Genomic DNA, 17,607 nt, shown 5'->3' on the forward strand with positions numbered 1-17,607 from the left:
TTTTTTTCTCTTGTTTCTTAGAGTTTCGTAATCTCCTTTCATTATTTATGTGATAACCTTACGTTTACTTACTTGAAGACATCTGCACGAGGTTATGAATACCATACCATAAACGGTATCATTTTTTTTTTTGTTGGTAAGATAGTATGTACATTTATAATAATTTCAATTTTAAAGTACGTACTGTTTCAAATTTTGTGTTATAAAAATTGCATATCGAATATGTATGCGTACACACATGCTTGAAGAGCTCGAAACATTAAGAATAGACACTAAAACAAGTAATAGTAATGATTATGAAGCTCGTCTATTAAGAGAGAAATTATCAATTTTTAATAAAAAGAAAATTAGTAATTAGTATTGTATCTCTTAAAAATATGGTATGACAAGTAAACTTATGCAAGAAAATACTGGCCGGTATATTTCGGTATGATAGGTACTGACTCGAATTCAAGATGAAAATTAGAGGAATAAGATATGAATTGTGTGAAAAACAGCTGCGTATCGCCGGTATTGGTCGGTGTGAAAACTTATATCTATAACTTTAATCTCATTCACTTTATTAAATTTTCCGCGAACCTGAAAATAAAAAAAAAATAAAATTGAAAAAGAGCAATGCTACCATCACAGTTTTAAAATGCAACTACGGAGATAGAGAACGATTTCGGTTGCAGTACTGTCCTTGTTGGTGCATCAAACGGTTTCGATCGTAGTACTATTTTTTTTATCCACGTCGTACTATTATTTATAATTGTGTTTTAAAATACAACTACGGAGATAGAGAACGATTTCGGTTGCAGTACTGTCCTTGTTGGTGCATCAAACGGTTTCGATCGTAGCACTATTTTTTTTATCCACGTCGTACTATTATTTATAATTGTGTTTTAAAATTGTGCTCGTAAATTGAAATAAACTGAAAACAAAATCAAATCCTTTCCCCCTCTTCAGTGTTCTTGCTCTCCTCTCTCACCGAAAACCTCCCCCTGCAAATCTCGGCCGTCACCAAAATATGTTCATCTCCGTCGCTCGAACCACTCGCCACCTCAAAATCCTAATCCGTTTCTCCCTCACGCGCCGCCACCTCTCCACCACCACCACCCCTCCTTCCTCAAACCTCTACGACAAGTACTCCTTCAAACCTCCACTCTCTCTCCACCCAAACCATAATCCTAACTCTAATCCCAACCCCACCACAAAAAAGAAGAAAAAACCGCCCTACCGCCCGCCCTCATCGCTCGACCGCACCGGGTCGAAGCCGCGGCGGCACTCGGACCTGCCGTTCGACTTCCGGTTCAGTTACACGGAGAGCAGTCCCTCGGTGCGGCCAATTGGGCTGCGCGAGCCCAAGTACTCGCCGTTTGGGCCAGACCGTCTGGACCGGCCGTGGACCGGGGTGTGTGCGCCGGTTGTGGACCCGAGGGTGGAGAACGTAGAGGAGGGGAGGGAGGACCCGAAGTTGGAGGAGAAGAGGAAGAGGATGAGAGAGAACGTGTTGGGGGAGGAGTTGACGAATGCTGAGAGGAAAGTGCTGGTTGATAGGTGTCAGAGGGGGAGAACTAAGCGGCAGATTAATCTGGGTAATGCTGATTTTTTTATTGTGTTTAATTTATTTTTGATGTATATAGCTTTAATCAAATCTTACACATAATCATCCAATAGAACTGCTCGCTCTTTCAATCCTTGTTTAGGAGTTAGGGGTGCAAACGAGTCAAGCCGAGCTTTTTTAGGTTCGTGCTCGGCTTGGTTGCTAAACAAGTTAAAACTCTAGCTAAAAAATGATTACTGAACGAGTCTCTTTGAACAAGTTTGTTGGTAGTGGTATTGTGTTGTTAGTGAAGTTGTCAGACAACATTCAATCTTTATCGTGCAACTTGGAGCAATAGCAAACTGATGTAGGTTCTCGTGAATTGAAACTGTTGTATATTGGAGAGATTATGGGCCTGTTTGATTGGCCAAATTAGGCACGAGACTGGATTATAACTGTTGTGAGAGATCATTATTGGGATTTGAAGCCAACTATTGGATTGGGAGTATCAGCGGGTGGCGTCGGATAACTAACCGTCCAAATCACGAGATGCTGTCAATCCATTACCTATTAATTTTAGTTGGAATAGTTATAGGTCAGGTCACTGGTAGTGCAGTCAATAAACATTTAATTTTTTTTTGATAAGTTAGAGATAATATAATTAAGAAGGCATTAAGGGAATGCCACCCCGTATACAATAGTCCAGTCAATAAACATGGCCTATAGACGTTTAGTTTGATCGAGTAGCTTGACATTTAGGCTTATAGCAGATCAAACTCCTTGAGTAATGTAATTTCTTTGAACTGTATATCAATGCCTGGCAAATTAAGTGAAATGAATCATAGATTTGAATGGTCAAAGATTATGTAGAACTTCAAAATTCAGTTAACTATGTTTTTGGAATGGAGTTTGATATGCATTAGTGCTTCATAATGTGCAATTTGATTCTTCTGTTTTTTGAGTCAATAAGACAAAGGACACGTTTCCTCAATTTGAGGATTAGATATCCCAGCGAAAACAACCACATGAATCTAGACCTTGTTTCCAATAAATTGGGAGTCTGTTACAGGAATTTGATCATCTGTTTTTCATGCTCTCATGTTGAAAATGATTCATTTCCGTCATACAGCTTGAAGAGTTAAAAGTAGAAACCCATGGAATTGTTTGGTAATGCATCTGGTATCTTTTGTACTCTCTTCCAATTTAGCAAACTTCTCTGTGGGGAAAGTAGGCCTCTGATGTCTGAACTCCAGCCTGAGTGGGTTTCTTAGAGTGTATTATAGACCATACTTTTAGGATGTTAGAATCTCACTCTTTACTCTTAGCTGTAGTTTGCAATAAGAGTTGGAATATCACATAAGTCTCCGTGTCTTTTCCTCTCCCCTCACATTTTGAGTTCCTGTTTCCCTTTGTAGGGAGGGATGGTTTAACACACAACATGTTGAATGACATCCATAACCACTGGAAACATGCTGAGGCAGTGAGGATAAAGTGTATGGGTGTACCCACAGTTGATATGAAAAATGTCTGCACTCAACTTGAGGTACTTTATTTACCCAAAGTCTACCGCCATTTTCTTTTCTTGGTTTCATACTTTACAGTGAGGTACTTAGGAAGGAGCAGTAGCCATGTAGCCAATTCCTTTTGGACATAAGTCACATAACCACTTGCATTTCACATTTATATTTTTGTCATTGTTTCTGCTTCATGAGTTTTGTGCACCATGGTCTATGACTCTATTGCACCTCTTTGTCCATAGTTTACTAGTATGAACTATTTATATACATGGAATACATAAGACGTGTTTATATTTTGTATTGAAGGATAAAACATTTGGCAAGATTATCCATAGGCATGGTGGTCTACTCGTATTGTACAGGGGCCGGAATTATCATCCCAGGAAGAGACCTACGATTCCTTTAATGCTTTGGAAGCCTCAAGATCCTGTATATCCAAGGCTTATCAAAACTACAATTGATGGCCTGAGCATTGAAGAAACAAAGGAAATGAGAAAGAAAGGACTAGCTGTTCCCCCATTAACAAGGCTTGGTAAACTTCTTTTCTCTTATAGCTTCATTACCATCACAGTAAATGGTATCTAACATGTAAGTTTCAAATGCAGCTAAAAATGGTTTTTATGGTAGCCTTGTACCTATGGTTCGAGATGCTTTTCTTGCTAATGATTTGGTTCGGATTGATTGCCAAGGCCTGGAAAAGAGTGACTACAAGAAAATAGGCTTCAAACTGAGGGTAAAACTGCACCTTTTCATTCAATCTCACCTTGTGGTCGTCCTATTACTTATCAATTTGGGTTAGATAGGCCGATCTAAAAAAAAATATCACATATTAGATAGATCTTATCGTATTGGATATTTGTGTGACAGCATTCACCATGTTGGAGTTTGAATTAATTTTGTCTAGAAACGTTTCCATAGCATCTTTATGGATCTTGAAGTTCATGAAGCCTTATGTCAGTTTTAATCAGTTATAGTTACCCCGAAGTTGATTGAACTGCATTGAAATATGAGCATAAACTGGTAGAAAGAGGACTTTACTCTGTTCTGCTAAATCAAGTTCGTAAAGTTTGCGATGATTACTTAACTTAGTGTGGCTTTTGTTACATGGCTCTTCTGTTATATGTATTCAACTTTTTTTAGTGAAGGGCTTGATTACTTAACTTATTGTTTATGAGTTTATAATGTTACAACATACTTATGAAGATATCTATATATGTCTAACTATTGTGGGGTTATGATGTGATGGCATCAGGTGCCAAAATTGAGAGTTTATGATTCTTTTTTTCCTTCTTTCCCTCTTTCTTATTTGGCAAGGAGCAAAAGGGGACTGTTTATATACTGTTTTGCACATTGCTGCTTTCACGAATTAGTCTTCCACTTCTTTCTGCCATTCCCATTCAGGACCTGGTGCCTTGTTTCCTGGTGACATTTGACAAGGAACAGATCGTGGTTTGGAGGGGAAAGGACTATAAGCCGATAGAGGGAGATTTCTTCTTCCCCATTCGCGAACCATTTGACAATCCCGAAAATGATTCCGATAGTGGTCCAGAAGAACAGGAAAGCTCAGATGATGACAGCAATCGGCACGGCTTCCATTCAGGCGACGAGTCAAGCAGTTGAACCGTACAAGCACCAGTCCATGTTCACTCCGTCGTCTCATCTAGCTAGATGGACCAAACTAACAGAGCTGTAAGTTCCGTCTGTCAATTCTTCTTATGGGTGTTTCGGTGTTGGCCAAATCGACATCGAGTTTTGTAGCTTTTTATTCTTTTTTTCTTTTTCCGCACGGGGTTTTTGTTCTGGGGAGGGAGTGTACATTAGAGGAAATGATCCAATTCAATAGAAGACCTCTGTTGGGTTTAATTGTAAAAAATATGCTATGCCTGGATCAGCTGTTGGTGGGAGAGTTTGGGCGGTTCCGACACCTATTTGGACAGGTGAAAGATGTAAATTAAATAAGTAGAATGATTTTCTCACTTCAGTATTTGTTCTGGATCAGCTCTTGCTTTTTGGATTTTGGTTAATGAACGAACTGTCACAAAGCATGACAATAACATATTGAAGACTTTTTTTTGGATGGAAGTTTTGTCGGTAAAGAATAATACAGTATTAAGTGGGTTTGAAGGAGCATCTTAGGTCATCATCATTATCATTGGATAAATAAAGGGTCTTGGATTCTTTACTTGGGTCATCATTATTACTTGGGTAAAAGTGTCAAAATTTTACTTTTTCGATTCTTCTCGTTGAGACGAATCAATAACCCAAAAAGCTTGGCACAAAATTAAAAAATGTGAAAAAAAATTCAAATAAACACAATTTTCATATTTAAATTAAGTTTAAGTTAGGGCCAAAAGAATGCAATGATAATTTTGTTAATTTAGTTTAATCTCTACGGTTGTCATTTCCTTCCTGACTATAAAACAATTTTCAATTGCTTACGAGGTTTTTTTTTTTTTTTAAACACCACACGTAAAAATGAGTCCAAAACTCCCATGTTATGATAAAAAAAACAACAGGTAAAAAGGGTTAAAATTGAAACTTTTACACAAAAGAAAAGAAAAAGGTAATCCTCTTTTGTTTGAACATAGAAGACACCCATCTAAAAAACCAAAAAAAAAAATGTCAGAAGAAAAGGACCCCACTCTGAGGAAGGGGATACTCCGTATTTCATACTAATAACATTCGTATCTCATTCTCTCTCAAATAGTACAAATACACTAATTATATGAAAGCAATACTTTCACCACAACTAGAAATTGGAGTTGATGTTTTTTTTTTGGTGCTACGGAAATTCAGTTGATGTTTACCATATGCAATGCATGGCAGGACCCTACAAACTACTACGAAGAGCGAATATTTCCGTATATAACGGTGTATAAATCTCCTCTCAGAATTCGCAAATACTGTCCGTCACCTGAAATACTCTTACCACACACCACTTGATGTTAACCATATGGATTATGCAATGCATGACGCCACCTCCCCCTTTTGTTGGACAATTTCCCTTTCACCGTTTCACGTAATCGTACTATCTCTACAAATATTCACACCACCAGCGTGCGCAGAGTCACACATTTATCGCATCCTTGTCCGAAACTCATCCCTCCCTCTCTAAAACCTCTCTCTCTCTCTCTCTCTCTCACACACACACACACACATCGAACCTTTCCCCACTCTCTCGTCAGACATCAGTCTCCCCCACATCCCAACAATGGCGGAAACCCTCATCACTCCTCTCTTACCCAACAACAGCCTCTCCCAGCCGTCCGATGAGCCTCAAGTGATCATAGCCGTCGATCAAGAACCCTCACGTCAACCCACCACTCGAAACGGCCAGACTAACAATACCCACTTGGAGACTGAAAACCCATTTGAGTTTCTTGGCGGTGGGCCGCTCGCCGTGCCGCCGCTGGCCACCGTGGACCCGTTTCGCAACCACACGCCGAGAATCGAAGGGGTTTACGAGTGGTTCAAGATCTTGGTTTGCTTGCCCATTGCGATTGCTCGGATTTTATTGTTTGTGTTGGCTTTATCTGTTGGGTTTGTGGTGACGAAGTTGGCTCTTCAGGGTTGGAAGGATAAGGAGAACCCAATGCCTCAATGGAGGTGTAGGCTCATGTGGGTCACCCGGATTTGTGCCCGGGGTATACTCTTTTCTTTTGGGTAAGTCAATTGTGTGTGGCTAAACTTCATAAATTGTTCCAAATCTGTCAAAAGATTGGTCCGTCAAAGGATAGCTTTTATTAAAAAAAATTCAAACTTTTCTTTTTGCAATTTGCTTGGTAGCTTAATGAGTTGTTTCAATATACTCCCTCCGTCCCAATTTGTTTGCTCATTACGGGAATTTCCCATTTTATTGACTAAAAGTTTTTTGATTGAAAAGCGGTTTCACAAATATCCTTTTGGTTGGTTTTGTGTTAAATTTAGTATTTCCTCCGCCTCAAAAAACTAAAAGGTACAATTGGAACTTTGGCCTTTTGGTGGTTGCTAATTTTGGAAAATTGCAAACAAAAAGTGTATTCGTTGGTTCCATTTTGACAAAAAGTGTATTCGTTTCCAGTTTTCGATTTGCAGGACAATCTTTTTGGGCGGAGAGAGTGAGAGTTTATCAGTGGGTATTTATGGTTTTATGTACATATGCGTTGCGCTTTTGCAAATGTTAGTTTGTGAATGCATTGTTTAACATTACGGTGGTGCCAAAATGTAGGTATTTGTCAACTTTTGAGGGATTATGGTAAAAATAAACGGAATTTTAAAATGGCTAAAGTAAGCTATTACGGTTTTTGAAGGGTACCGTGGCGAATACAGTTTTGAAGGGTGCCGTGGTGCCCCTGCCAGCACCCTCTCATTCGTTAAAATGTTAATTGTAATTTGGTTGAACGATTACTTTGGATTTATCATTTATGTATCCTGTCGCATTTGATTGGAAGCTGTTTGGCAGGGGTAATAGGTGGCGTGCTAGATCTTTTCGTGGTATTGATATGGTCGTCTTTTTTATTTGTATGTTTCAGCTACCATTGGATAAAACGCATAGGAAGACCTGTTCCAAGGGAGACTGCTCCTATAGTAGTATCAAACCATGTATCATATATTGAACCTATTTTCTTTTTCTATGAATTATTTCCCACCATTGTTGCTGCTGAGTCTCATGATTCCATCACTCTCGTCGGAACCATTATCAGAGCAATGCAGGTAATCTTTTATTATTTTGCTTCGTTATAGCCTTTTATTTTTTTCTGGCTTACCTTTTTCTATTGTTTGCAAATTTACTGCCACTAAGCTTCAAATTTAGTTTTATGCTTCTGATTAAAATCTACGTTAACTAGTTTTGGGGTTTATCTTTGCTCTATGGTATCAGGTTATATATGTTAATAGGTTTTCACCATCATCAAGAAAACATGCTGTTGCTGAAATAAAGGTAGTAAGTTTCTATGTCTTTATTGACTATTTACTCTGATTCTTTTTATCTTACTAAACGCGTGTTTCGTCTTTTTTCTTTTCAAATTGCTTGAACGTGATGATGTGTTTAGATCTCATTCAAATGGGTAGCATCTAAAAAGGAAACAATGCCTCAATGGACTTATGCGTGGAGTTGCTACATTTTTTTTTGTTAGGAAAAGCATAAGCAGTGTTATGTTTTGTCAATGTGTTAGATATTTGATACAGAAATGTGCTTTCAAGGATCTTAATACAGAGAAAGGCTTCTTCCGATAGATATCCTCGTGTGCTTTTATTTCCCGAGGGAACCACAACAAATGGAAGACTCCTCATTTCTTTCCAAGTTGGAGCATTTGTCCCTGGATATCCTGTCCAGCCCGTGATTGTTCGCTATCCCTATGTACACTTTGACCAATCCTGGTAAAAGTTTTCTTTAGTTGAAAACTTAAAACCAGTACAGTTTTGCCTTCTGTGATAGCTTTGCCTAATAACCTGCTTCATATTGCCTGCCTTTTTGCAGGGGAAATATTGCTTTGGGGAAGCTCATGCTTAGAATGTTCACGCAATTCCACAATTTCATGGAGGTATGTAGTAGTTAGCGTAATTCCATAATAAGATCATGGAAAGTCGATTGCAGTGTTTTCTACAACTATGCAGCAGTTATCGACCTAGTATCTGAATTTTGACCTTCGACGTATCTATATTTTGTTAGACCATAGGTCTGCAGTAGACAATACTTATTATGCATCCGGCTAGACCTAGGTATGCAGCAGTTACTTGTTGGTCAAAAGTTGATTGAGGTGATTTGTTTAATGTACAGGTAGAGTATCTTCCAGTTGTTTCGCCACTTGAAGATCGAAAGGAAAATCCTGCTCATTTTGCTCAGAGGGTCAGTCTTCATGATGTGTTTTATTCTTGTTGCTATGTTGGGTTATACACGAAAGTTTCTTAGAGAATATGGTATACGCATTCTGTTACCATTTTCAATTGGACGATCCATTAATCCAACTAGTCAAAGATTATAAATAGATCCTTTTTTTTTTAAATTCCACTAGAGATTATGTAGAACACAAATTGATATACATTTTTTTATACACTCACATATGATTATTTTTTGTTTTTTTATGTTATAGTTTCTTTCTTTTGTTCATTTTATTTCTTCTTGATTTGTTGTAAGTATTCAATTTTACATATCTTTGTTATCCAGTACTTGACTATGCTAATATCCAATGAGATTTTTTTTTGAACAGCACTAATATCCAATGAGATGATATGCCATTATGTGTCTGTGTAGTGGATTCTGTTCTCAGAATATTTCGAAAAGAAAAGAAATAGCTTGAGCCAGTAGAACAAAATTATTAACATACACACTGTGTGATGTTTTGTTGACTAAATGAAAGCTTATGTTCTCAAGGGTTTATCCGATTAGTTTGTTCATCTTTTCGAATGATTGAAAATTTATCCATTTATGAAATCAGTTGTTAAATGTTATGAGTGCGTACAGATTGGTAGTATAGGGTCTGCTGTAGTTGTTTTGTTCTCTAAGCTATTCCTGAATTGGAATTGATGAAATTGTTATTTTTATGTGCAGACTAGCCGTGCTATTGCTACTGCTCTTAATGTTGTACAAACATCTCATTCCTATGGGGATTTCATGCTGGTTGCAAAAGCTTCTGAGTCCAAACAGGTGCACTTTATTGTACCATGTGTGATGCCTTTTACAGTTTGTCCTGCAGTTACCCAAGCATTTATTAAGTGCTGATTTCATCCCTTCAACTTGATATAACTTATCCCAATTTGGGCACATAATGCATGAGGTGCAGGGTTATTATTGTATTTATTTAAAAAAAATGTTTTTTTTCTTTTTCAAATGTTTTAGGCTTTGAAGTTCTCTTCCAAAATGTAGAAAGTCAGGCTTAGAATTGCTTACACGATGGGATGTTTTGCAGACCTGGAACTTTTATTTATTTATATAAGCAGTCTAACTTGCTAGTTTTAAACAAAATGTACCTGAGGCTTCAGCTGCCTGCTCGGGTCCTTTACTAGTCCTACCCTTGAGTTATAAGTTGCAACTGTTAGGGAGGAATCTTAAAGATGTTTTCTTGGGATCTTGCCTAGTGAGCTAGTCTTATGCACCTTTTAGATTTTGGAAGCACCAATCTAGCATTTCTTGTCTGTCTAATTTCTAAGCAGCCATTATTTCTGGGCTGGATATTTCAACTTTTCTGCGAGAGTATTTTATCTCGCCAAAATGCCATGCTCCTCCGTGTATATGCCTGATTTAGTAACATTCGCTCAAACTCGTTCAGAGTGCTTATTGTCTAGTGATATGGAACTGCTTGGGCACTTTTCTGGATGCAACTTTGGCTTCATTGGTTTCTTTTTCACTTATTCACTCTGACAGCTTTCCGCATCATGCCGCCTACTAAAATTACACTTTTTTTTCCCGTAACAAACTCTACACCTGAACATGTAAATTGCACTAGAGCTATTAGATGTCCTCCAATAGCTCTAATTGTGGGAATTTTTTGTCGGATGCAGGAAAATCCCACAGTTTACACGGTTGAAATGGCAAGGGTGGAGTCGGTGAGTTTTCAATTGAATGATTAATATACTGATACTGTTTTTTCCAGTGATTAGATAAGATACAATGCTAGTCATGGAGGACAATGCTAAACTACAGCTTGTTGACCATCTCTTCAAGCTGACTGACACTAACTGTTGAACAGAATGGAATCTGTGAAAGGCATAGTTCCATATTCTTATTGCCCATAAGCTAGAGGAGTACTTTCGATTGAAGTATCTGGCAATCGGTCGAGCTGCTCTTCTTGCATAAGGTCATGCAATTGCTGATAAGATGGACCAGTTTCAGCCTATGAAGCACGGACATGGATACGGATACGGACACGTGACACGGCAATTCTAAAACAAATGGGGATACGGACACGGCGGGGGACACGCCACTTGTGTATATATAAATACATATAAATATATATTTCTATTTATAATTTTGTTATAAAAAATTCTGTTTTTTCTTGTATGGAGTATGTATGTCTGTATATATTTCTGTTTTTTCTTGTAAGACTCATATAGATTTACATATGCAGTCATATATATAGGCTACATACGTATATATACATACATGATACATACATACATATGTATATATACACACATACGTATATATATACAGCTGTTTGTGCTGTGAGGAGAATAGTTGGAGGAGGAGAAAGTGAAATTGGAGACAGGGATGGGCAGGTTGTTTTGCTTGAGGATTTTCTTCTGATTTGATCTCTTCGTTTACAGTATTTAGTTCAAAGTTAATTTTAGTAATCTCCATATCATCTATGCTGTTCAACGGAAAGGTACTATGGTTTTGATTGTGTATCTTGTATGCCAGGTATTCCATTTAAGCAGCTTGGAAGCTGTGGACTTTCTGGATACATTTCTTTCCATGAATCCAGATTCTAGGTATGCGGCAGGAAGTCTTGAATATCAAGGATAATTCTATTTTACGTTGTTTTTGTCATTTTTGCCTGCATGTTTCTGGGACAAACCTTCATTGAAGCTGTTTGAGTTGTCCATCTATCTCTTCGATGACGCCATACCCACCACATGCAAATCCCATAGTGCGATCTAGTTTTCCTCAAGTCTGTGGCATAAGATTATTGGATAGGGTGCTTGAATCTTGAATGGGTGAATCCTTGCTACTTTTACTGTTTTCATATCACGTGTTCCATTCTTTTATAGATAGAGATCATTATTATTAGTTTATACCCAGATAATATTTGTAGCTTTGAAATGAATGCTGCAAGTATTCCAATGACGCAAAGGAGAACTTCTATACCACAAAGTTTAAATGTGTCGATGCCATCTGTAGTTTGAAAGCATATGTTATGTATCCTGTTCTTGTTCTGTCTCTGCCTCTCTCCCCTTCCATCCGAACCCCTACCCCAAAATTGTCAATATTAGTTGCACTGAGTTCTGGTGTTGCGCCGTTAAAAAAAAAAAGAGTTCTGGTGTTGCGGTGAAATTTATAAATCATTATTGTATTGGACTTTTTTCCACTGTATTTGTAGACATTACTTGCCAACTTGTATGCTTAATTTTCTTCTACAATTGCATTGTTGAATTGGCAGTTGGCACCTTTAAAGTTGTGATTCAACTTGTGAATGATTTAATTTTTTGTTGTGTTATTACTTCACCCAGATTGTTTATCTAGACATTCTAAAGTCTTTCCTGGTTGCAATATGTGACCCTGCAATGCTTTGTTTTCCTTTTTGAGTTTTTCAAAATGCATCAAGTTCATGTATACCTCAATACCATTTATGTTGGCGATGATCAAGAACTGTTTCCCCTCTGTTTCCATTCTGTTCACAGTGGACATGTCGAAATCCATGACTTCTTAAGGGTTCTGAGATTGAAGGCATGCAATCTTTCTGAAAAGGTCAGTTACCAAGTCATTTTCTCCTTTAACGCAGCCCACTGATATTAGTAGGAATACTAGTTTTCTTCCTTCTGCTTACTGCTCACCATGCTTGAAAGTCCTTTTTGGTTAGCATCTTGGCTGGTTCTTTTTTGTTGTTCTTTGTTTGAACTTGCGATTCCTTTTTCTTAATTGTTTATTATCTATCTATGGAATGGAGTTTGATTGGCAATTTGGACACAAGAAAATATCCCCTTAAAAGGGTGAGACGCTGAAAACCAAATGAAGCCTGAGTGACATGTGAATTATAAAATGGATATCGTAGTGATCCAAGATCAGATGTAGTATAGGTTGTCTGAAATGGCGGAATTTGAGATATGGCATGGATCTCTATCGGGAATGATATTGTGCTTCCTTGATTTCCTGCAATTCCTTCTCTTGAAGTTACTGCTGAGGCAACAATTCCGCAAGGAAGACAGATGTTTAAAGAAGGATTTTTGTGTATTAGATGCCGATACTTTTCATGCACTCAACACTGGCTGATGATGTTGGTACGGATTTTCAATGGTTACAGAAATTTTCTAATCATCAATATCAAATTAGGGGATTTTATGCTATGGTCAATTTTAATATTTACAGTCGGAAGATTAATGGCCGAAGGGGCGGTGTGAAGGAGTGAAAGTGATTGTAGTTTTATGTGGATTAATTCCATCAGATGCACATTATTCACTGCTTGAAAAGGGAAATACAAACTTGATAAGTTGTTACACGACAAGGATGAGGGCAGAGTTTTCACTTAGAAAAATCAATTCTGTTTTCTTTGGATCAACATGACCACTTGGAGACTGGCGAACTTACATTCTGTAGCTGTACAACAGGATTGGTAGCTTCTGTCATTCTGACCGTCACCTTAAAGCATCTCATTACCATATATGTAGTCCCAGAGCTATCATTCTCATCTCACACCTTCTTATAGAAAAGGTTAGAGAATCCGTTTGTGGTCTCACTCCTGATCAAAACCTCTTTTAAGCATTATACATGAAACAATACTAGAAGCAGCACCAAGACGTAATTGCACCAGGCCACCAGCTACTGCAAGACTGTGAGCCTATGATAATTAGCTAAGTCATTTATTTCTCTGTTATATTTAACCAAAAATAATTCGGTACTAAGTTTCTTTTATTAGAAGGGAACTGCCATGTAGTTTGAGTTTATTCACTTGCTTAGCATGTTCTCTTACCCTTTCGTATCTCTGGGGTTTTGTTTGCAGCATTTACTTGACCGCCATAGCATATTGCTGTTGTGGATCATAAACTAATGTCTGAGTCGTTATTATGTTGGTTTACATGCTAAAGTCTTCAGAACCTAACAAATACAATTTTAGCTACTGATTTTGGAAAGTTATTTTTGGGTATCTTTTAAGCTATTCTTTGCTTGATTTAATCTCCCATCCTGTTACGATTGTGCAATGTTGCAGATATTTGGGGTCCTCGACGTGGAGAAGAAGGGTAAAATAACATTCAAACAGGTGACGGTCTCTGTAGCATTATTACATTCGTAATGTTTCTCTGTGGAGCTTTTTATTTTCTTAGACTTCATAACTGCGTTCCCAAAGGCATATTTTAGAGAAAGCGTATGGAATTGATGGTGGTTGACAGATGAGCAAATGAAACTGTTCTTTTGGCAATCATACAAGCAATGTCCACTAAGATAAAGCCAAATATGATGTGTTTCTGTTACTATCGGTTCTAACGCATGCCTAGTTTAAAACCGCAACTGCCTCGATAGTATTGAAGAAAAAAGAATGAATCGTCACTTTTTTTTTTGAATAATGCAAGAAACCTATTCTACTCTACCACGGGGGATTGTCAATGTGCTGGGTGGGGTTTGAAACCACCACTTAATGCATGGGAGTACAAGGTGCCTACCATCAGGCTACCACTCTAGTTGCTCACTTTGCCTATATTCAGTAAATCAAATTACGTTTTATTTGGTGCAGTAGTTTTTTTTGCTTTGGTCCAACTTTCCCGGTTTGCATTATGGTTTGTTTTGAGACCCTTCATTAGTCCCATCTTGTTGTCCCTAAGGGACCAATATAATGCAAGCCTTTCTCATGGATGGAAAATGTATTCTGCTGCAGTTCCTATATGGGTCAGCACACGTCGTGAAGCAACCATTATTCCGCCAAGCCTGTGAATTAGCCTTTGCCGAGTGTCAAACTGACAGAAACAATTGCATTTCTGAAGAACGAGAAGTATGTCTTGTTTTCTTTTCCAGGACATTCTCTTATATTTGTTCTGGGATAGGCTCTAAGTTGTGCTCTCTCTTGGTTGGCATATGCATGTGGCACAGTTTGGAAATTCCATTAGGTGGGCAATTCCAAACATGAATGAGTATGAGGTGAGTAACTGACCTCCTTATTGGTTTAACGGCTGTATGGAATCGACTCTTGAAACTTTCAATCACCGCCATATATAATAAAAGACAAGAAAGGAAAAAAGAAACAAATTTGTTGGAGTTTCTGACTGTCATTTCTTGCCTACCGAACCTTTGTTGAACTTCACTTTTGTAGATGCAAGAACTCTACAGATTATTCGATACCGATGGTGATGGAAGGATCAGTAAGGATGATTTTTGTGCCTGTTTAAGAAGAAATCCACTGCTCATAGCGCTTTTCTCGCCGCAGTTATTAGTTCACAAGAACTTTGCCAGAAGTTGTGATGGGATGTTGAAGAAGACGGTTTCGATGGGTCAGCTGTATTCTGTTGGTTCTGCTCTGTGAAACCTTTTTTCTGCTTTCACAGGGGACTGGAGTGAAGGTCACTGCGTTGACATTTTGGTTAGTACTTGTTTGGGGCTTCTTTTTGTGTTTCTTTTGCTATTCTCTTGCAGACATGACAAAAACACTGCTGTGGTTTACTTGGTGAAAGATCCATAGGAAAAGGTAAAACATATTACAGAACCATTACAATCCCACAACCACCACATTTGCTATCTCGAATTCCGAAATTTTTGACGTTTTCATTCGTTATTGGATGGTGATACCACATTTTAGTAATGAAAGTGCTATTCTCTCTTTATTTTCTTTTTTCCGACGTTGTGTTATGTTTTGTGCTTGCAATCTTGGGCCCGTTTCGCTAAGGCTCTTTCTTTTCTTTTTTTTACTCCTTTCGTCCCCTTTTTAGTGTTTGATGTTGTGTTTGGTTTGGTTTTTGAATTTTTTTTTGAAAAATAGTAGGGCTAATAAATGGAGAGAGATAGAAAGAGAAATGTTGGAAGTAGGGCTAGGCGGAATTTTTTGAAAAGTAAAGAGAACAAGGCAACAATTTGATTTTCACGCAGTTTTAGGAGTCAACATAATTGTACCTCCAAAATATTACTTTCCGTACATATCCTCTATGAAGACTTATCATTACATTTTTTCTCATCAACGTTTCAAAAGGGATTCTACTTTTAGGGGCAAAATAAAAAATGTACCAATTTTTATCCATTAATTTTACAAAATGACATTTATTTAGGGACAACTCAAAATAGAATACAAGATATTTAAAAAGAGACGGATGAAATATTTATTTTTCGCTTTATGAAATAGATTATTCTTTTATAATATTTCATCTTTAACTTAAAAAATAAGTACTTATTTCTCTTTTAGGGGATGGGGCGTCCTCCTTCCAAGTAGCCAAATTTGGATGCTAGTTTTAAGTTTTAACATTACAAACACGTGGAATTCCGAGTAGCCAAATTGGATGCTAGTTTCAAGTTTTAACATTACAAACACGTGGATTCAGATTTGTCCAATATATTTGTCTTTAGGGTTTACAGTAGGGGACCAGGGGTCGATCAATGAATGTCACAGGGGCATAGATACCTACCTATTTGCAAGGGGTAGTAGGATAGATAGGGATACCCATTTGCAAGGGGCAGGATAGGGATTAGGGCTGATCTGAACCTATTTTACCATGATGGCATGATGGATAGTTTGCTGGATAAGGGTAGTGGTTTCAGCTACTTTTTTTTTTTTTTTTGTTTTTGTCTTGTTCAGAGAATGGAAAGAGCAACCATTCCAAATCACATGATGAGTTTGATTGAGTGCATGCCCACGTTTAATTATGCGACTCGCGATAAAATCTCATCGCACTTCACGAGCATATATGTAAAAAGTACGTTTATTTTCGACAAGTGGATATGAAAAAATTGAACTTTCAATCGTGGAACAAGAAAATCTCAAATAGTAGTTATCCACAAAACTCATCACTTGACGCTGATTGTGCATCCAATACGATCTTTTGCGTTGCATCCGCGAAATTACGGATAAATTTAACCTGCTAGTACTATTGAATGATTGGGGTTCTGAAAATACTTCAAATATTCAGAACTCAAGGTGGGGAAATAATTTTTTTAAACGGTGGTAGGGTTTTTTTTTTTTTTTTAAGGATTATGGGAAGTGATTCTACTTTGCAGCAGTGCTACAATCACCGACTTTGGGGTCGGTGACCGGCCACCGACCGCGTGGGGGTCCACTCCGGGCCCCGCACGAATGATCCGAGCCGCTAAATAATTTTAAAAAAAAAACCTAATTGGGCTACGTGAGAAATAAGCTCAATCCGATGTGTGTACGTGCTCGTTCCAAACTTTCATTTTTGAACGGCTCGGATCATGATTTTGGAACAGCTCGGATCGAGCACATACACACATCGGATTGAGCTTATTTCACACGTATCCCACTCGGTTTTTTTAAAAAAAATTATTGAGCGGCTCGGATCATTCGTGCGGGGTCCAGAGTGGACCCCACACAAAGTCGGTGGCCGGTCACCGACCCTCCCAGTCGGTGACTGTAGTGTTTTCGTTCTACTTTGGCACTCTGACACTCTCATCAAAAAATGGATCTACTATAAGAGAATAGTTAAATTCCACTAAATGAAAAAAAAAAAAAAAACTGACGAAACCCTGATTCCAATGCAAGTGGACGTTGAATATAAGCTCTCGATAGGTTCAAACCATTGTGAACCGTTGGATCCAAAATCCTGGACTTAGAAAATAGGAAGGAGCATCGCACGCCTGGTGGTCCCCCACGCACCAAAAACTTCCCCCTCCCCCCCCCCCCCAAAGTCTCTCAAAAAGTTAAAAAAAAAAAAAAAGGCTCAGGAAAACCTAAGCCCCTTCCCCCTCCCCCCGGCCCCCCCTCCCCCTCCCCCTCTGAC

The 17,607-nt window shown here is 38.1% G+C and overlaps 2 protein-coding genes across 4 annotated transcripts; both read left to right on the plus strand.

Annotated features, from left to right (window-relative positions):
• The first annotated feature begins 886 nt into the window (after window positions 1-886).
• On the plus strand, window positions 887-5,025 carry LOC131332285 (CRS2-associated factor 1, mitochondrial). 2 transcript variants are annotated; one of them, XM_058366420.1, is made up of 5 exons: window positions 887-1,577; window positions 2,941-3,068; window positions 3,349-3,574; window positions 3,648-3,775; window positions 4,357-5,025. In XM_058366420.1, exons 1-5 carry the CDS (start codon window positions 1,010-1,012, stop codon window positions 4,660-4,662), a joined length of 1,356 nt encoding a protein of 451 aa, XP_058222403.1. In that variant the 5' UTR covers window positions 887-1,009; the 3' UTR covers window positions 4,663-5,025. The 2 variants fall into 2 exon arrangements, with proteins under 2 accessions (XP_058222403.1, XP_058222404.1); XM_058366421.1 differs by having other exon boundaries at window positions 4,444-5,025.
• Window positions 5,026-6,115: 1,090 nt separating this feature from the next.
• LOC131332284 (lysophospholipid acyltransferase LPEAT2) lies at window positions 6,116-15,486 on the plus strand. Of its 2 annotated transcripts, XM_058366418.1 has the most exons (14): window positions 6,116-6,705; window positions 7,554-7,734; window positions 7,901-7,960; window positions 8,237-8,400; window positions 8,501-8,564; window positions 8,801-8,869; window positions 9,572-9,667; window positions 10,522-10,566; window positions 11,381-11,451; window positions 12,361-12,427; window positions 13,884-13,934; window positions 14,547-14,660; window positions 14,759-14,806; window positions 14,979-15,486. In XM_058366418.1, exons 1-14 carry the CDS (start codon window positions 6,254-6,256, stop codon window positions 15,186-15,188), a joined length of 1,692 nt encoding a protein of 563 aa, XP_058222401.1. In that variant the 5' UTR covers window positions 6,116-6,253; the 3' UTR covers window positions 15,189-15,486. The 2 variants fall into 2 exon arrangements, with proteins under 2 accessions (XP_058222401.1, XP_058222402.1); XM_058366419.1 differs by lacking the exon at window positions 14,759-14,806.
• The last annotated feature ends 2,121 nt before the right edge of the window (window positions 15,487-17,607 follow it).

The sequence above is a fragment of the Rhododendron vialii genome, chromosome 7a (assembly GCF_030253575.1).
Source record: "Rhododendron vialii isolate Sample 1 chromosome 7a, ASM3025357v1".
In the NCBI taxonomy this organism is placed as follows: Eukaryota; Viridiplantae; Streptophyta; class Magnoliopsida; order Ericales; family Ericaceae; genus Rhododendron; species Rhododendron vialii.

Excerpts from the sequence above, each read along its gene's own strand:
- LOC131332284 (XM_058366418.1), top strand. The coding sequence starts at position 6,254 with ATGGCGGAAACCCTCATCACTCCTCTCTTACCCAACAACAGCCTCTCC. Across the intron at positions 10,567-11,380 it reads AAATGGCAAGGGTGGAGTCG|GTATTCCATTTAAGCAGCTT; the intron begins GTGAGTTTTCAA and ends CTTGTATGCCAG. Across the intron at positions 13,935-14,546 it reads GTAAAATAACATTCAAACAG|TTCCTATATGGGTCAGCACA; the intron begins GTGACGGTCTCT and ends ATTCTGCTGCAG.
- LOC131332285 (XM_058366420.1), top strand. The coding sequence starts at position 1,010 with ATGTTCATCTCCGTCGCTCGAACCACTCGCCACCTCAAAATCCTAATC. Across the intron at positions 1,578-2,940 it reads TAAGCGGCAGATTAATCTGG|GGAGGGATGGTTTAACACAC; the intron begins GTAATGCTGATT and ends TTCCCTTTGTAG. Across the intron at positions 3,575-3,647 it reads TCCCCCATTAACAAGGCTTG|CTAAAAATGGTTTTTATGGT; the intron begins GTAAACTTCTTT and ends TTTCAAATGCAG.